Source organism: Melanerpes formicivorus, unplaced genomic scaffold (assembly GCF_026170545.1).
Source record: "Melanerpes formicivorus ecotype bairdi unplaced genomic scaffold, bMelFor1.0.p_v2 SCAF_3, whole genome shotgun sequence".
NCBI classification, from domain to species: domain Eukaryota; kingdom Metazoa; phylum Chordata; class Aves; order Piciformes; family Picidae; genus Melanerpes; species Melanerpes formicivorus.
This window is the reverse complement of record NW_027142355.1, coordinates 33,921,264-33,941,980: the sequence shown is the minus strand read 5'-3', so window position 1 is coordinate 33,941,980 and position 20,717 is coordinate 33,921,264. Positions and strand designations below refer to the sequence as shown.

General features: G+C 41.1%; 1 protein-coding gene across 1 annotated transcript in view; it reads left to right on the top strand.

The window, feature by feature from the left end:
- Positions 1-20,717, top strand: part of ADAMTS20 (ADAM metallopeptidase with thrombospondin type 1 motif 20) — a 101,269-nt gene that overhangs the window by 14,202 nt on the left and 66,350 nt on the right. The window contains exons 3-6 of the mRNA XM_068170964.1: positions 5,270-5,429; positions 8,188-8,447; positions 19,615-19,698; positions 20,408-20,532. Of these exons, the coding sequence (XP_068027065.1) occupies positions 5,270-5,429; positions 8,188-8,447; positions 19,615-19,698; positions 20,408-20,532 (629 nt within the window). The remainder of the gene's footprint in view (positions 1-5,269; positions 5,430-8,187; positions 8,448-19,614; positions 19,699-20,407; positions 20,533-20,717) is intronic.

Below are 20,717 nucleotides of genomic sequence, written 5' to 3'. Positions count from 1 at the left end.
CTACTGCTACTTCTGAGTATCTTTTAAAAGATGAAGAATTGCCTGGTGATTTTTTGCTTCCTAGACTTGATGGAGTGCTTGGTGCCATGGTTTAGTTGTTTAGGTGGGTTGGATTGGTTGATGGGTTGGACGCGATGATCTTGAAGGTCTCTTCCAACCTGGTTTATTCTATGTATTCTATATCAGTGTGTATTTTTCATCATAGAAGTCTAGATTTTAGTTCTGATAGAGGAACTATAGGGTAATGAAAGTCGAGCCACAGATGTTGCTCAGGATTTTATGTTGTGTATTCATTCTTAGGCTCAACTTGATGTGCAAGCTTTAGAGCACCATTCTGAGTTGCTTAATGCAATGGTTTTACGGGAAGCTCTTGTTTATATGAAGTTGGTTTTTTGCCAGGAAAAGTGGTTTACTGTTCCAGGTGACCCTTACTGTTCAGTTGAAAAAATATCTTTCATTGCTAGGAGGCTTAGATTTTTAACTACACAGAGGAGTTGGTACACAATGCGCAGGATTTCCAGTGCTAGTGCTTAAAGTGTGAGTGCACACCTTGAGGGAGGGCAGGGCAGGAATCCCTCTTTTGGAATATCAGCAATCCCACATTGATTTAGATTAGTCATGATAGTTTTTGTGGACACTTCCCAATCCACTGGGTAAGAGAATGCATGCATAAATGTGGTTTTGAATTCTTAGACAGGATTTTTCCTCTGGTAGCACTTGGTTGTCAGAGTATGGGGTTGAGTCTGAGTAGAACTTTCAAAGTGGTCATGCTTGCTTAAAAACATGTTTTAGTGATTTAAAAGCAAACAAACAAAAAACCCAAACGTCAAATAGTTACTGTAAAATGGTAGAAAAACATAGCCTTGTTCTTTCAGCACATAGTTTCCAGTGGAAGTCTGTTATTGTGGAAGATGAATTTAATTTTAAATATGGAACAGGCCTCTTTCCTTATTAGTTCTGTGCTATTCTCATAATTAGTATGTTTGTTGTAGCTGAAATGATTTCTTTATAAAGTCTGAAAGCCTTCTAGTTGGAAATCAGGAACAGTGTGGCCAGCAGGAGCAGGGAGGTCATTCTGCCCCTGTACACTGCAATGATTAGGCCACACCTCGAGTACTGTGTCCAGTTCTGGGCCCCTCAGTTTAGGAAGGATGTTGACTTGCTGGAACGAGTCCAGAGAAGGGCAACGAAGTTGGTGAGGGGTTTGGAACACAAGCCCTATGAGGAAAGACTGAGGGAGCTGGGATTGCTCAGCCTGGAGAAGAGGAGACCCAGGGGTGGCCTTATCACTCTCTACAACCACCTGAAGGGAGGTTGTAGACAGGCAGATGATGGTCTCTTCTGCCAGGCAGCTAGTACCAGAACAAGAGGACACAGTCTCAGGCTGCGCCAGGGGAGGTTTGGGTTGGATGTTAGGAAGAAGTTCTATACAGAGAGAGTGATTGCCCATTGGAATGGGCTGCCTGGGGAGGTGGTGGAGTCGCCGTCATTGGAGGTGTTCAGGAGGAGACTTGATGGGGTGCTTGGTGCCATGGTTTAGTTGTTTAGGTGGGTTGGATTGGTTGATGGGTTGGACGCGATGATCTTGAAGGTCTCTTCCAACCTGGTTTGGTTTATTCTAAATAAAGGTTTATTCTAAATGCCATTGGAGAAAGAAATACAGACTACCTGCTCTAGCTGGAAGTAAAATGTACTTGTGTAATAAAGTGGTAACACTTTTTGCTTAAGTCTAAGATAACTCTTTAAATGTCTCCTCTTTAAACAGTGTTTATAGTATGTCAGGAGAAGAGAATTAATTAGCATGTTAGCATTCAGAAATAACATGGGGTGAAATGTAATTGGGACTTACAACAATTTGTATTATAAACATCAACATGAATCCTGGGGACAAAGTAGCATAAACTGATGATGAATGACAGGCTCTTGTCTGTCCCTGCCATTTTGCCCAGAAGGTTGTACCTACTTAGGACTGACAAGTTGTGTCCTACTTGTTTTCATGAGGCCCTTTCCAGGGAGGCACATAGCTTTCTCAGTAAGATCAATCTGCTGTCCTCTGCAGATGACATGCCCTGAAAACACTGTATGTGAAGATGCTGAACTGAACATAAAGATCCAGCATGAAGACTACTTGCAAAGAATTTAAATGAAACTAAGGAGGAAAAAGTGTTTCTGCAAGTTAAACAGTTATGAAAGGAAAATCCTACTTAGCTGGGTGTTTTTTCATCCTGCAACAAAGGGGATGCAGAGGATTCAACCACAGTGGGTTTACAATACATATACTGTGTATCAGGCTAATGTCTCTCTCCGGAGAGGGAAAGAGACTCTGTTCTTATGAATATTCCCGTGTTGTGAAATTAGACGCACAAACGAGGCCAAAATATCAACAGCTAGACTATTTATTACATAAATAAAGTGGACATAAGAAGGGGAGAGAGAGAAAATAGAGAGGGAGAGAGAGAAAAGAGAGAGAAGAGGAAAGGAATTATATTACCACACCCCTCACCCCCCCCCCCAAGACAGTTTGAGTCTGTGGAGGAAAGGTGCTGCAGGAGATGTTGGGTTGGTACAGGAACGGTGTTGAGGCTCTGGCTGGAGAAGTGCTGTGGTCCTCTGGGCAGCCTGGGTCTGTAGAGAAAGGGTGCTGAGGCTTTGGCTGGAGAAGAGATGTGGTCCTCTGGGCAGCCTCTTTTCTCCATGAGTTGCAGCAGGCAGAACTTAGGACACAGAGAAGGGGTTCAGTCTGCTTCTTCCAGGCTCCACGGGCTCTTTTCTCCGGAGCAGCATTGTCCCGGGCTTCTCCTTCTCAGCGGCATGCTCTGTCTCCTGTGTTTTCCTTCATCTCCATTTTTCTCCTGCGCTTTTCTTCTCTTAATCATCCAGTTCAGGGGACACAGTCCCCCACATTTTTCTTCTCCGTTTTTCTTCTGACAAGACAGTAGTTGCTCAAGTCTTTTATGCAGTTTTTAGTCCTTAGGTATCTATCCAAGTATTGTCCCTCAGGAATTCCAGGGCCAGGAAATCATCCTTAGGTAAATGTCCAGCTGTCGTTCCCCCGGAAATCTTTCTGTGCATTTCTGTGAGTTTGGGCAAGGATCTGGATGGGGGGGGGGGCCCTCTGCCTCCTCCATCCTCATCTACATGCCCCCATAATCATTACACATCAGGAAACAGGTGGTGAATCCATTGTGTCACCCTTCCCAGGGTACCTGATGGGTGGAGATTATCTTGTCTTGAAGGCATGATGGCTGGGTCATTGTTGTAGGCCAGCTGCAGTCCAGTGTTATCACGATGCAATCACAAGGTGATTTGCATCCAGGATTGGTAGACAGGATTCCTACATGATCTTTGCACCTTCCTTCCAGTGGCTCTGCCCAACACATATCAGCTATTGTCTGGGCAAGCAGCAAGTGATTTTATCTTTGTTGAGTCACACCAGGAGAGCCAACTTTTAGTCTCTCACAGCAAGGTAACAGATAGCTGACATATGCCTGAAGCCTAACAAACTTTTAAACATAGAAAACTGGTAACTCTTGGAAGGATCCCAAATTGAAGATAGTCTGCAGTAGATTTAAAAAGACTGTTTGTAGGTTGCTTGAAAAAAACTCTTCTCATGTATCTCATCCTGCCACTCTTTTCTAGAACTCTGAATTTCAATGTTGATGAGAACATTTAATTGTGTAAACTATATTGTGTAGATTGTCACTGTTCTGTTCATGGCCAACATACCTCAATAGAATGGCAAAGCTGCTATCAGGATGCAGTGCACCTGCTCACTCCAAATACTTAATTGGCTGAAGTGAGGAAGTTGCCAAAAAAGTCTGAAAATGATTTGATGAAATGATGAATTATTTTTTTTCTCCTTGTAATCTCCTGAAATAATACACTTATGCCATATGAAATGATTGGTTTTGTTAGAAGTGCAGTGAGAGAAGAGATTCTGTATTAGGATTTGATAATTGAATGAATTATGGGATAGGGTGGGTAGGGGAAAGGGGCTTAAATTTTTTCTTTTTCAATGGTATCCTGGGGTGCATTAAGAAGAGTGTGTCCAGCAGATTGTGGGATGTTCTCCTCCTCCTCTACTCTGCCCTCGTGAGACCTCACCTCAGTCCAGTTCTGGGCTCTCCCATTGGAGGGGAACAGGGATCTACTTGAGAGAGTCCAACAGGGGGCTACAAGGATGATTAAGGGACTGGAGCACTGCCTTATGAGGAAAGGCTGAGAGATCTGGGGCTGTTTAGTCTGGAGAAGAGAAGACTGAGAGAGGATTTAATAAATGTTTATAAATATGAGGACTGGGTGTCAAGAAGGAAGGGACAGCCTCTTCTCACTTGTGCCCTGTGATAGGACAAGGAGCAACAGAGTATACTACAGCACAGGAAGTTCCACCTCAACATTACTTTACTGTAAGGGTCACAGAGCACTGGAACAGGCTCCCCAGAGAGGTTGTGGAGTCTCCTTCTCTGGAGGCTTTCAAGAGCTGTCTGGATGTGTTCCAGTGCGACCTCTAGATTATATGGTCCTGCTCTGGCAGGGGCATTGGACTCAAAGCTCCCTGGAAGTTCCTTCCAACCTCTAACATCCTGTGATCCTGTACGGATGCCAGTGCTTTTGTTAGTAATCAGATTCCTTTGGTACCCATTACATAGTTACCCATGTGTGTTTGCTGTGGATGGGGATGGTTGTGGAAATTGAGATTAAAGTGCATTAATGAACCTTGTCAACTTTGAATTCCTGTCATGTGTGTCAAAGTATTTGAAAGAGTATCAGGTTAAGACTCTTTCTAATCTATGGGCAAAATGCAATTTTAAAAGAAAAATGTTATATAAATTATGTAAAGGGCAGAAGGCAACAAATCTGTTTAGCATTTGGACAACACTCAAGTCTTTGAATTTCTTGACGGCCTCTTCTCCCTTTTGCACAGTTTTGAGCTGGCCTTGCTTGGTTATACCTAGATAAATATATCTAGTCTTTACTTTTGTGAGATCTCTTCTGTTTCATTAATTCTGTGTAGTAATTACCTGTTATATTGTTAATATGGAAGGTAGTCAGTTGTGAGTTACTATGGTGGGACAAGATTCTGAAAACAATTTTTCTTTGCCTTACCTTCAAGCTTCCAGCTCCAGCTTCCACTGAAATTTCCTCTGTCTCACATGCAAATTGGCTTCTGTGAATTTCAGAATATCATCACAAAGTGTTTATTATTTCAATGACAACTGTGTCAGTATTTAATAGTGGAAAATAAATCAGTTGCTTCTCTTCCTTTCAGATGGGCACCTTTAAAGCACATGATGGTGAATACTTTTTAGAACCTCTGATGAAAGCGGACGGAAGTGAACATGAAGAGGAGCATAACAAACCACATCTTATATACAGGCATGAAGAATTAAAAAAGTACCAGAAATCTCATAAACCTTGTGAAGTTTCAGGTATAGTCATAGTTTAAACTTCAATTTGACTTTTTTTTTTTTTAACATTTGACATTTGAAAAAGTCCAGATTTGATTTTTGTAAATAATGGAGGTCTGGCTTTTTTATTTTCCTTTCTTTTTCTGCCAGTGGCTAATTTACAGTTAGGACAAAATGTGTCCAGAAAGCTACCAATGTGATCATCTTGCATTCAACAAATTCTAGTGAAAGGTATTTCTTTTTGTTAGCTCTGTTTTAGGAAGCTGATGCTATTTATTAATTGTCATTGCAGAGCAAGGACTTAGTGCTTTGTTTGAAAATCAAGCAAGTGTTATTGTTCTTGATTTGATTTATAATGATGAATGATACTACTGACCCCAAGTAGAGGTCTTCCAGTTTGTGTGGTTTCTTTTTTTCCTCTCCATGATATGTGTGAGAGTTCCATTAAAAAAAAAAGGGCAACCTAGAGTGAGAAAACGGCTCCTGGCATTAAGAATATGGGGTTACTTTAATTTTGGGGGCAGTGAAGTTGCAGTAGTGTTTCTAGGGAAAAGGCTTGTGTTGTATTTCTGTCCTTCTAGGGAGGAGATTTGTCTCCTTTAGTGCTAGTCCTACCTGGTTAGTATCATAGTATTAGTCAGAGTTGGAAAGGACCACAAGGATCATCTAGTTCCAACCCCCCCGCCATGGGCAGGGACACCCCACACTACATCAGGCTGGCCAGAGCCTCATCCAGCCTGGGCTTAAACACCTCCAGGGACAAGGCCTCAACCACCTCCCTGGACAACCCATTCCAGGGCTTCACCACTCTCATGGTGAAGAACCTCCTCCCCACCTCCAGCTTCATTCCATTCCCCCTAGTCCTATCACTACCTCAGATCCTGAGAAGTCCCTCCCCAGCCTTCCTGTAGGCCCCCTTCAGATATTCACATCCTCATAGAAAGGAACAGAGTATATCTATCACTACTTGTGAGCGTTTCTTTTTTGAGTGAGTGAACCTTGACAGAGAAAATGGGGAGGAATAGCATTCAGCACATCTTTTTGTTTTGAAATTGGACCATGATAATGACTTCTAAAATTGTCTAATCTTTTCTTTAATTTGTACTAGTTTCTTCTAAACTAACTGAAAAATTAATTAGAAACCCTGGTCCAAGCCTTACTCAAGTCAGCAGGACATCTGCTGCATTTCCTCTATCCATAAGTCCTGGTATTCTTTAATACAGGGAAGCTCATCTGAGTTTGCCATAGTATATTTTTGACAAATAAGATAGCTATTAATCACCCACTTGTTGATTTCTGGCATTTCTAAACAAAAATAATTTCACTTGTTCTGGTATTCAGTTTGTCTTGGCTGGATTAATTTGATATGTTCTGGTATTGAATTTATCTAGCACCTAAATTAGAAATATCTAAAAAGATATTTCTAAATATATTTTTCTAAATATCTATTTCTAAACACAAGCTGCGTGGTGCAGCAGACACGCTGGAGGGAAGGGAGGCCATCCAGAGGGACCTTGACAGGCTGGAGAGGTGGGCTAAAGCCAACCTCATGAGGTTCAACAAGACCAAGTGCAGGGTCCTGCATCTGGGTCGAGGCAATCCCAGGCACAAATACAGGCTGGGCAGGGACTGGCTGGAAAGCAGCCCAGAGGAGAGAGACTTGGGGGTGCTGGTGGACAAGAAGCTCAACATGAGCTCTCAATGTGCACTTGCAGACTGGAAAGCTAATCAGATCCTGGGCTGCATCAAGAAAAGTGTGGCCAGGAGGTCAAGGGAGGTGATCCTCCCCCTCTACTCAGCTCTGGTGAGACCCCACCTGGAGTACTGTGTCCAGTTCTGGAGCCCCTATTACAAGAGGGATGTGGAGGTGCTGGAAGGTGTCCAGAGAAGGGCCAGGAGGTTGATCAGAGGGCTGGAGCACCTCTCCTATGAGAACAGACTGAAGGAGTTGGGGCTGTTCAGTCTGCAGAAGAATAGGCTCCCAGGTGACCTCATTGTGGCCTTCCAGTATCTGAAGGGGGACTACAGGAAGGCTGGGGAGGGACTTCTCAGGATCTCAGGTAGTGATAGGACTAGGGGGGAATGGAATTGAAAGTATTACAGTAGTTAGTTTGGAGTTATCTGAGTAGGTTCTATGTTTCCTTTAGAACATGATCCTACATAGTGAATATTAACAAAGCTGTCAAAGGAGTTGCTGAAGGTTTTTGGTGTGTGCTGTCATATGAGGAAAACTCCTTATTTATATAAACATAACATATGAATTTTAGAAGTCAATAGGGACTTGAATTCAGGATTTGGGCTTAGTTTTTTTGTGGTCTATTTTGATTAGTTCTGTTGGTGTCAAAGGTTTGTGTGTAAACATGTATTTTGTTCAATTAACTTGATTCCTTTGTTGCACTACTTAGGCTGTAGTGTTTATATCATTCCAGCCTGTCTGTTTTGATTATATTGCATTCTGGGAACTGTATAATACTGCTATCTTGTAAATCACAGAATCACCAAGGTTGGAAGAGACCTCAATGATCATCCAAGTCCAACCTGTCACCACAGACCTCATCATTTTAAACATGCAATACATATATGATAGAGGTACATGATAATGTACAAGATACCTAATTTGATCTCCTTAATGCAACCTTCTGTGCTTAATACTGTTTCTTAAAAAATTCTTCCACTGGGTCTCTTGGAAGATCATAAACATAAATGCAGCCTTTTGCCCCATTTTTTAGTGTAATTTAGAAACTGCATTCAACAGTCCATATATTTTTTTACTTGACAGAAAAGGAGATGAAGAAGAGCACTTCACTACATACAACCCTCAGCAGTTTAAGTCAAGAGACCCATGTTTTACAGAAGTCTCTCAGCTTACAGTATGCTTTAAACAACCTCTCCAGAGAGGATGGTGGCAGTCCACGTTCCAGGAAAAGACGTTTTCTTTCTTATCCAAGATACGTAGAAGTGATGGTTACAGCTGACACCAAAATGGTTCGGCACCATGGGCAGAATTTACAGCACTACATACTAACACTGATGTCAATAGTAAGTAAACTTCAACATTATTCATTTCAGTTCTGCTCTGTTTTCTTTTATGCAACGTCCCTGTCTTCTGGTTTAACTGAGTTCTGTATTACAAGAACGAGAATACGTAAACATAAACCAAGAAGTAAGACCAAAATGTCAGATAATGAATCTTTTCAGTTAATGCAGCAAGGTACATAGGTGAAATGCTGTGACCTACTTCCTGATTTGCTGTTGCATTAGAAGAATTCTTAAGCTTCATTGAGTTAAACATATGGATTAATCACAGCAGGCAGAGGTTAAAAGGCATTGTAAAAATGCTTGGTTAAAGTAATCCAAGTTTTTTTCAAGTAATTTCAAATAAATATGGGTCAGACTTTGAATTGGCATCAGTTAGTTGAGCTTTTTCTGTGACAAATTCTTTATTGAACTTCTTGTAACTTTATTCAGGGTGTAGTACCTAAGCTACATTAAAATCTAAGGGTTTACCATGACATCTGTTGAACCATTTTCTAGGATAAGGCATGCTAAAATATTCTGTATGGTAAGTATAGATAGATTTCTGTCCTTCCACCTGTTGAAGAAGCTTCATTTTATGTGAAACTGAATCTAACTTCGGGCTTGCAGATGAGCACACTTACATTTATGTAGATATGTGGACTTACCTGCTTTAAAGAACAACTATTCACTTGACCACTTACCTGTTTTTTGGAGAAATGGAGTACCTCTCTAGTTTTCAGTAGGGTTGATAAATTTGCTTCGTAGAAGTGTCCAGTACCATTTAGGATGCCATAGGACATTTGGCTTGGCCCCCTAGAATCTTAGAATGGTCTGGGTTGGAAGGGACTTCCAAAGGTCATCTACTCCAACCCACTCTGCAGTCAGCAGGGCATCCTCAGCTAGATCAGACTGCCCAGAGCCCTCTTGAGCCTCACTTTGAATATTTCCAGGGATGGGGCCCCAACCACTTCCTTGGGCATCTCCTCAGGCACCTCCTCTGCTGCTTCACAAAGGTATTTTCAGTCAGTAGATCATGTGTCATGTCTGAAGGTATCTAAAGAGCTATAGGTATCGACATATGCTATGGATAACCTGTACCATCTGAAGCAACACCAGATAATGTGTAGCTGGACAGCTGAACTGAGTTCTGGTCATGCTAGATCTCAAGCTGATAGCACCTATTTCACAGATGTAAGCACATAAATTTAGTAGATGACATAGGGAAATACTAAATTTAGTAGCTGTTGCTAGCTTTGAAGGAATGGCATATAATAACTAATTACATCTTTAATATGAATTTAATATCTCAGTATACCACAGAGCATAAGATGTTCTGAGATGCTCTGAGAGCTGTTACTCCACATGTACATCTACTATTTCCAAAGATGTCTTACATTTTTGTTTCAAGATTATTTGTAGAGAGTTTAAGCCTTTTTTTAATGCAGTTTATTTTTTTTAATGTAAAATCAGATCCTAATTCTGAAATATTTTCCACAGTCCAGTTAACTTCTAACCCCTCCCCCAAGAGTATGTATCCCAGCTCATATCCCTTCTCCTTGAAGCATTTCAGTGATGTCATAGATCTACAGAATACATTAAGTTAGGACCTTTGGAAGTCATCTGGTCCAACCTTCTGCTCACATACATATATTTGCTTTGTCAAATCAAATAATGCATATGAAGGCTTCAATCTCTTCTATTTCCTTCCTTCTCCTTCCCTGCAATAGTTACTTTCGGTAAGCTAGTAATAAATGTGAAGAATAGGAAAACAAAGTACTATGACCCTTCAATATGTAATCTGTGTTAGAATTCATTAGTGTGCAGGCAGGTCATTTCTTGAGCCACAGCTTGTTAGTGTTTGAAATAGAACCATTAATAGTCTTACTTCATTACCCCAAAAGGGAAGAAATTAAACTATTACATTTTATCCTTTCTGCCAGTATACAGATAGCTTTTTAAGATGAATTTAACTAGTACATGTATCTAGTCAAGCAACTTCTCCTGTTAGGGGAAATTGTCAGGTTACTGGCATTTAAAATGAATCAAGTATTATACTCCACTCTTTTAATCCTTCTGAAACTTTTAAGCATATTCAGTTTTGGCTTAGATTTTAAAGAGACCAAAAAAAAAAGTTTAATCATATAAATCCCATTAAATTTTAATGAAACTTAGACATCTAGCTCCCAAAAGAACCTTTGAAATCCTGGCCCATTTTTCTTTTTCTTTTTTTTTTTTTTTAAACATCAACAAAGCCACCAAAGCAAACTTGCTGCTGTAGGGTACTATTTTTATGAGTGGAAAATAAGAACTGAAATATAGTGCTAAATGCTTTTAGGATTTTGAGTGTCTTGTCACTCATCCAATTCAACCTGAAAAGGCTTAACTCCCAGCATGCAAGTAATCCCATTGAACTGGAACTGGAATGCATTTTCTCATTTCTTCAAAACTGCATAAAGCTTGGCAAGATGAGTATTCACAGTGTTTACACTTTGCCTTGGAAATGCTTACTAGTTCTGATTGAAATATGTGTTTAAATGTACCAGGAATATCTTTGCTGTAGAACTTTTGTATCGAAATACAGTAACAGGTGATGTTATTTAGTGTGAAATGGTAAATGAAATAATGTAGATTGCTTAATGGTTTTTATTGTTTCTCCAAGCAGGCAGTAGGTACTGCCTTGATAGGTTTAGTAGCTGGAGGACTCCACCTTAAGCACATTATGTTGTGACAAAGTCGCTAACACAAAGACCGGATCTTAGCAACTAGAATAATTCGTTAAGACACTGGAGTTGACTGTAAATGCACCAAACCCCCATTAGATCTGGTTCCAGGATACATTTTGAGGTACTCCTCATTTTCTGAATCAGATACCTGATTATTGACATCTTTTTAAGAAAGGTACTACTTAAGTAGTTTGGCAGTAAACTCCTTGGTCTGTTCTTCGTCTGCTTGCAGGAAGAACTGTACAGTGTGGCCTTTCTGAGCATTTGACACATAAACCAACCTGTGATAGGGCTATGCTGGCCATCTGGGATTGAGAACTTGGCTGACTGCCTTGTGGAGTGCTTGAGCTAGAGCGTGGGAGGAGGGTAGCCATGCATTCATGGAGAGAATTGAGAGGGCATCAATTTATATCATTTAACTTGCTGTGAGACTGTGGAATCATAAAATTGCATTATATAGTGGTGAAATGGAATCACTATAACATGGTATGGAAAGCTGGTATTTTTTTCATCGAGACATGTTCCTAACCTGGAGTGCACATAAATAGCTTTGACTCTCCATTGATTTGTTCTTATTGTCATCTTTCAGATCTGTGCAAGCCATGCTGCCGATAAAGTACTTTGAAATAGTTAACATTCTAGTAATATTTTGTGGCTACTGTAATTTGCCAAGATGTAAAATATAAGGCTATGAGTAACAGATCTTAAGAGTGAAAAGATTGCCAGTTGCAGTCTTGTTTACACACTTCTATTATTTATTTTTGCTAATAAGACAGCTAATGAGTGATTGCCCATTGGAATGGGCTGCCCAGGGAGGTGGTGGAGTCGCCGTCATTGAAGGTTTTCAGAAGGAGACTTGATGGGGTGCTTGGTGCCATGGCTTAGGTGTTTAGGTGGGTTGGATTGGTTGATGGGTTGGACGCAATGATCTTGAAGGTCTCTTCCAACCTGGCTTATTCTATGTTATTCTATGTTAATCACCAGCAGTGATTGTGAAATATTTTCAGTGTGGAAAGACCCTGTGCACCAGTGTGCTGTCCCATTGTTTGAGGAACAGCCAAATGATTTTGTCCTGATATGTATGGAGTGAATTTAAAGAATGTTGTTATACTTTCTTTGCAGTTAATACTATACAGCTATTAACACTTCATCTTTTCATAACACAGTATGTGACATACTTATTTTGCCACATGGTCATTTTAATAATAGGCAACAGGCTTGAAAAATTGTGGATTAATAATTTCATTTTACATGGAATAAACCAGGTTGGAAGAGACCTTCAAGATCATCGCGTCCAACCCAGCAACCAATCCAACACCACCTAAACAACTAAACCATGGCACCAAGCACCCCATCAAGTCTCCTCCTGAACACCTCCAATGATAGTGACTCCACCACCTCCCCGGGCAGCCCATTCCAATGGGCAATCACTCTCTCTGTATAGAACTTCTTCCTAACATCCAACCTAAACCTCCCCTGGCGCAGCCTGAGATTGTGTCCTCTTGTTCTGGTACAGGCTGCCTGGGAGAAGAGACCATCATCCGCCTGTCTACAACCTCCCTTCAGGTAGTTGTAGAGAGCAATAAGGTCACCCCTGAGTCTCCTTTTCTCCAGGCTGAGCAATCCCAGCTCCCTCAGTCTTTCCTCATAGGGCTTGTGTTCCAAGCCCCTCACCAACTTTGTTGCCCTTCTCTGTATGACTAGCACCTGAAAAGCAATACATATTTTAAATTTCAAAGCAGTGGAATCTCCTCACATCTACCACTTAGACTACTGATCTTGTATTTTACCCTTTTTTAACATCTAGTGGTCTATTACGGCTAATATTACAGAAATGTTCAGCGCTTTTTATCTCTCATTCAGTGAAATCTGTAGAGCCAGCACAGGCATTTTTTGTTCCTTATGCTCTTTACCTTACGAGACTGACACAGATGCTGCTACAAACAGTATGTTAAGATTCTTGAATGTATCCAGAGATGGGCAGCAAAGCTGGTGAAGGGTCTAGAGAGCAAGTCCTTTAAAGAGTGGCAGAGGGACCTGGGGTTGTTTAGTCTGGAGAAAAGGAGGCTGAATCCCTGCCATGAGGTTGTAGTGAGGTGGGTGTTGGTGTTTTCTTCAAGTAACAAGTGATAGGATGAGAGGAAACAGCCTCAGGTTGCACCAGAAGAGGTTTTAGTTGTCTATTGGGAAAAAATTTTCACTGAAAGTTCTTGTCAAACATTGGAATAGGCTGCCCAGGGAGGTAGCAGTCACCATCCCTGGAGGTACTTAAAAGATGTATACATGTGATGTTGAGTGGCATGGCTTAGTAGTGGACTTCGCAGTGCTAGATTAATGGTTGGACTTGATAATCTTAAAGGTCTTTTCCAACCTAAATGATTCTATGAAGTTTTGCAGTGTGCAGACAGTCACATACTTGCCCATGTTCAGGAGGAGACTTGATGGGGTACTTGGTGCCATGGGTTAGTTGTTTGGGTGGGTTGGATTGGTTGATGGGTTGGACGCGATGATCTTGAAGGTCTCTTCCAACCTGGTTTGGTTTATTCTAAAGTATCTTTACATTTCAGTACTGTTACTTTTATTTACTACTATTATTACATAAGTGATAGTGGTTGATAATTAGATATTTAATGATTAGGCTAGTACTTGCCTCTGTGAGTTTTTCCTCAGTAGTACAGGTTCAAGGTCTGTCCCTACCGTAAAGTCTCTGTACTGTTTAATTATGACTAAGCTACCTGTGACTCATCTCATGTGTAAAAGTCACAAATGCTTCGCCAAGCACCACTCATATGTCTTTATCTGAGTAGCTTCTAATGGTTAGAGAAGCCTGGCTATGATTTTGCCTTGTGAAGCAACCTTCTCAGGTAATTCCTTTCAGATATTGCAAGGAGGGACGCTTTGACGTTTGATTCATACATGATGGCATCCGATTATAGGCTTGGTGCCTTTGTTCTCAAAAGGCTGTAAAGTTGATGACTAAGTTATCAAGAGTTATTGCTATATTAAAGGCATATTTTTACAACCATCTCAAGTTAGAGATAAAACAGGCATTCCTGGCAGGGTGACTTGGCCTTTAAAAGGGATGTATTATTTTATTTATTTTTTCCCCCCTCACTAGAGGAGTTATCTGGAACCTCTAATTGGTTCTGATAGGGAATGGTAGATGGAAGAGGATTTGGATGAGGGGATAGGAGATAACTTAAAATTCATAGGGGAAAAAAACAGTTCCTTTGAGGTGTGTAGGTATACTTGTGCAAGTTTGAGAAATCTCTGCTGGCATTAGTTTCCACTGGTGAAGCACAAGTTGGTACAGAAATATGGACAGAAAATAGGAATAGGAGTAGCACCTAGAAATAGGAGTAGCACCATCAGAAATCACACAGCTCTTTCTCATTATCTCAGTGAAGCAATAAAGGCTGCCATGACTTCTTTATCTCATGACTTCGAACAATTCTGGGGCCCTACGAAGTATACAACAGAATCAGGATGACAGTGTAAGAGGTGAAGGAGAAATCTCCCAGATCCTGGATATCTTGCATACTTTCAGCTCTACAATGATAAATAAGAGATTGTTGGAGCCTGCAAAAGACATGTGAGCTAAGAAGTAATATAAGCTCTTTCAAGAGAGTGAATATATTTTCCTGGTGCCATAGTTATGTGTCACGGACAAGATGAAGGAAGAAAGAGATCTTGTGATACAACATTTAGGAAAAAATACCTAAGGAAGTCCAATCCAATTTGGATGCCATTCACTTATCTTTCAGCTTCTAGATACCCTTGCATGTTTATTAACCCTTTTCTAAACAGGTCATTTGCCACAATCTATAGTCCCAGTTTAATGGACAGTTACAACAGGGATATCAAGAGAATCTGAGCTGCTTTGTAGTCACCTGGCAGCCACAACTTTGGTGATGATAAGATCTGGCTTAATCTTTGAAAATTTCATGAAAATGAAAGCTGTGATCCTTCCACTGAAGGGTAACTAACTTCATTTGTGTGTGTGTGTGTGTGTATACGTTTTTCCTTTGTTGCTGTGCAGTCTGTTCTGTGGATGCTGGCTTTAAGAGTCTGAAAATTCTCCTGAAACAGATTTCCCTTTGTCTTGGCTGTTAAGTCCTACATCTGTGAAGCCTGGATTTTAGATTGCTGTAAATCAAGTAGATCTGGAAATTGTAAAGTAATGGTATATTCTATCAAATTCCTGTGCCATTTCATCATCCTTTTTCATGAGTGCTTTCCATAGGAGAGCATTGAAAGAGGTATGCTTTCAATGCCGGAGCGGGGAGTACTTACATCTTTCTCTTTTTTTCCACTAAAAATAAGAATGTCATATTCCAGATCTTTGATACTTCCCTGCACTGATCTGTCATTTCAAGTTTCAGTCAATGATTTTAGTATGACTTTCCAGGTAAACCTTCAAGTTTGGTTTATGGTTTTCAGCTCTCAAGATTTTTCTCTTCACATGTGTTCAGGCAGCATGCAGAATATACCTTACCTCTCTGGTAAGGGTTCGTATTATCAGCACTGAGTCCTGCTCTTTGATCTTTCTAAAGCAGGGGTAAAGTAAGTGTTTGGAAGTGATGAAAGTGCCCCTGAGACAAAAGATCCATACTTAACTCAAGTGCAGGATTAATGAGAGCAGTGTTACTTTTCCTTTTAGTGGTATGAGAGAAAGTATGCTTCAGATTCTGGCAAGAGCTGCTGGCCTACACACTGAAGTGATGTCATTTCAGCTGTTCTCCACACATAGGTAACTTGGACTCCTTGCTTAGATCAGGATAATTGCCCAGGATGAGAAAAGAGTCTTTCTTTTACCAGCTATGGTACAGGAGGTCTTTAAGAAATTGAGGGGTAATGTTGCATTGAAGGTTGATAGTCTCAATTTAGGCACTTTAGGTGTTTGGTGTTAGCTGGACCTACTTGAACCTCCTCATCCAGTTCTCATTCTCTTTAGTTATTCTGGCTATGATTTGTAGAACTGAACAAATTCTGTTATGACTTTTTGTCCATGGTGTCAAGTGTCACTCCCTCAGCTCTTTACTTGACAACCAGTGAAGTGCAGCTGTTGTCTGAATTTCAGAGCTTTCTGTTCCAAACCAAGACACTGACTAGACTGATTCACATGTTATTAGAAAGATGTTTCTGAACTAGTGGCCCTATGTGATGGAGTGACCTCGTTAGTGGACAAGGGAAGAACTATGAATGTCATCTACCTGGATTTCTATAAGGCCTTTTGTGTGGTTACCCACAGCATTCTGGATGCTAAATTGGAGAGATACAGGAATATACATTTGATGGGTGGGCTGTTAAATTGCAGTCTGTTCCATGGTTCATCCTATCTGCTTCTCCACTGACTGCTGAAGAAATTTAGATGGCCTGCTTACTGTTAGTTATGTCAGCTATGATAGTGTTCTAAGGCAGCAATCCATTCAGGAATGTGCCTTTCATGGGGAGAATAAGTATTCAGAAATATCCTTTCTAGGTTCATCAAAATGGATCTGAGGCTATAAGAACATATGAGCTTTATAGCTTGTGTTACTAGTTTGGATAGTAGCAAAATGGCAGCTTATTCCATTCAAATTCAGTTAACCCCTTCTGCCTAAATAGTACATGAACCTTTACAGGTGCCTTTACTTTGGTATAGGTGTTTTGAATCTATCTATGCCTAGTTAAACTCTTCAGTGAGTTCTCAAGAGATGCTCCTTATTCCCACCTCAGAATGAATGAGACTTGCTGGTTGGTAACCAAGAATGGATTCCATATGGAAGGAAGCAGAAGATAGCTGTGCTGCTCTGAAATGTGTTCTCCATATGGATTCTAAAACCCAGGCTCCTTCCCAGCCTTTATTGAATGCCCTTTTCCAGCTTGTGTATCAATGAAGGAATGAAGGACAATGCTGCACACTCTACTTTACCCAGTGTAGAGGGGAGAGTATGAGTCCAGGAGCCAGTGCTCTGTCAGCTCCAATTTTTGGCAGAATTACTTAATCTCAGCTACATAGGATTCCTAACACAGCAAGGCTGTGGGTTCACAAGCAATTTGAGCCAGTTCAAGTATAGGCCACTTTTGGAAGAAGTCTGTGCTTCTACATCTTTCTCTCTGTCAGCACCTGTATCAACAGGGCTGCTCTAGGAATGAGAGTGTGTCAGTCAATATAACATGATACAAAAAAAAAAACCCCTAAATTTAAAAAAAAAATGTTTTACAGATGGGCCACTTCCTTGAGGGCCGAGCCCAGAGAGTGGTGGTGAATGGTGTCATATCCAGCTGGCAGTCGGTCACCAATGGCAATCCCCAGGGATCAGTGCTGGGCCCCATCCTCTTTAACATCTTCATTGATGATCTGGATGAGGGGATTGAGTCAGTCATCAGCAAATTTGCAGATGACACCAAGTTAGGAGCAGATGTTAGTCAGTTAGAGGGTTGAAAGGCTGTGCAGAGGGACCTCGACCAACTGGACAGATGGGTGGAGTCCAATGGGATGGCATTTAATAAGTCCATGTGCTGGGTGCTGCACTTTGGCCACAGCAACCTCATGCAGAGCTACAGGCTGGGGTCAGAGTGGTTGGAGAGCTCCCAAACAGAGAGGGACCTGGGGGTGCTGATCGACAGCCACCTAAACATGAGCCAGCAGTGTGCCCAGGTGGCCAAGAAGGCCAATGGCATCCTGACCTGCATTAGGAATAGTGTGGCCAGCAGGAGCAGGGAGGTCATTGTGCCTCTGTACTCTGTATTGGTTAGGCCACACCCTGAGTCCTGTGTCCAGTTCTGGGCCCCTCAGTTTAAGAAGGACATTGAGACACTTGAACATGTCCAGAGAAGGGCAGCAAGGCTGGTGAGAGGCCTTGAGCACAAGCCCTATGAGGAGAGGCTGAGGGAGCTGGGATTGTTTAGCCTGGAGAAGAGGAGGCTCAGGGGTGACCTCATTGCCCTCTACAACTACCTGAAAGGTGGTTGTAGCCAGGAAGGGGTTGGTCTCTTCTCCCAGGCCACCGACACCAGAACAAGGGGACACAGTCTCAAGCTGCACCAGGGGAAGTTTAGGCTCGAGGTGAGGAGAAAGTTTTTCACCGAGAGAGTCATTTGTCATTGGAATGGGGTGCCCAGGGAGGTGGTGGAGTCACCGTCCCTGGAGGTGTTCAAGAGGAGATTGGACGTGGCACTTGGTGCCATGGTCTAGTGATGGGTCTGTGGTGACAGGTTGGACTCGATGATCCTCGAGGTCTTTTCCAACCTTGGCTATACTGTGGTACTGTGATCCTGTCACTTACATAGCCTTGCTGTCTTAGTATAAGCCTGAAGGGAGGAAAGCCACTATTTCTGTGCTTGGTGGCAACTCTCGATTAGATAACACTGTCATTCAACAACTGCTTTAAGTGAAATTGTCGAATCCATGTGGATGGGAAGTCTGAAGCTGTTCTTGAGAATAAATAAACTTTTTAACTGTTTCTATTAAGAATAACTTTCAAAGTGGTTCACTTTATGAAAGTGACTCATGGTTGTCTGGCTACAAGATTACATATAAAAATGCCTGCTGGGTGTGGACGTGGCACTTGGTGCCATGGTCTAGTCATGAGGTCTGTGTTGATAGGTTGGACTCGATGATCCTCGAGGTCTCTTCCAACCTTAGTTATACTGTGATACTGCAAGAGTTTTATGAATGAGGAAAGAAACATTTGTATGTTGGACTCAATGATCCTCGAGGTCTCTTCCAACCTTAGTTATACTGTGATACCGTAAGAGTTTTATGAATGAGGAAAGAAACATTTGTTTGTGTCTTCCTGTGTTTTCAATGCAGGTTTACAGCTCATCCCAGCTTCCATTAGAAGCAAGAGCAAAAACTTGCTTTCTAAAACTTTCTAATACTTTAAGTAGTGATTCTACTGCATAACCCAGTTGCAGTAACATTACTTTTGGTTTTGCTTTGATATTTTAGCAATAAATAACAATTTTGCAGTGTATAATGAGTATACCCTGCGCCAGGGGGGGTTTAGACTCGAGGTGAGGAGGAAGTTCTTCACCGAGCGAGTCATTCGTCATTGGAACGGGTTGCCCAGGGAGGTGGTTGAGTCATCGACCCTGGAGGCGTTCAAGAGGAGATTGGACGTGGCACTTGGTGCCGTGGTCTAGTCATGGGGTCTGTGTTGATAGGTTGGACTCGATGATCCTCGAGGTCCTTTCCAACCTAAGTGATACTGTGATACTGTGATATACTTTTTTCTTAATGGCATTTCAACAGGGTGTCTAAGCATTTGAAAATGAGTCTAAAACTATACCTATTTGGATACTAAAGAACAACTCTGGCTTTGTCACCATATGCTTGGGGAGAAAGGTACAGCAGACGGATGCGTGAGATGTCTTTTGCATAGCAACTTGGTTTTCATTTCTGCTTGCAAGACAAAAAGATGTGGCTTATTAGGTGGCTTTGGTGTTCTAATCTTCTGATTATTTTTTTTTTTCTTTAGGTTGCAGCAATCTATAAAGATTCAAGTATTGGAAATCTTATAAATATAGTTATTGTAAAAATAATTGTAATTCACAACGAACAGGTAGGAAAAAGTATTTAAAAGTTTTCCTTCTAACAGCATAAATGAAATACATGCATTTGCATGGCAATGACAAAGGTTACTTTTTTTTTGGTTGTTGTTTTAAATACAAAATATTTTAGACTATAAAATTTTTGGTTTAAAACAGCAGACTAAATATCAGATGGGAGGTTAACTGTAGAGCCTTGATTTAATACCTATATTTCCCTATCTCTCTGCTGTTACCTCTCTTGACCTTAGTAGGAATAAATCAGATACTGTATGAAAGCTTGTGGCATAACTGCTCAAAGTGGGGTTAAACACATGGAAACACTACAGGGAAATAGAGCTTTTATGGAGGGTTTTGATCCCTAACAGATCTAATCTTTTAAGATTGTTAGGAGTATATGCTTTCCAAAATATATTTATTTGTTTTATAAATGTCTTGCCACCATTTTATTTTATTTTATTTTGTAGTATTTAAGACATGGTGCATGCTCACTTACATTGATTAAAATAATGGGGTCTCATGACCTGTACCTACATTCAGATCTGATCCTACAAACGGGTCGGTGTCAGTGAACACCAATGTGGAGTCCTGCTGTCTTCCTTTCCACGCACAGTCATTGTTTTGTAGATCAGGGGCACAAATGACAAAGTAATAAATGCATGTGCATGAATATTAAACCCCTTATTTATTCAGTATTTTTGGGTTTGGCCCTTTCTTGCTTAGGAAGGACCAACTATCACGTTTAATGCAGCTACTACTCTTCGTAATTTTTGCTTATGGCAGCAAACGCAGAACACTTTGGATGATGCTCACCCTTCTCATCATGATACTGCAGTTCTTATCACTAGGTACAGTATCTGAAATAGTCATAGTTACTCAGCCAGGTGAGACAAATGCTTCAGTTTCTTATATACAGCATCAGTTTTCAGTCATTTCCCTGATACTTCATAGAAAATTGAAGTGAATAAAGGCTACCTTGCATTTACCAATCCCATCATGGGGAAGGAGCAATTACTCTGTCAGCGCTATGTTG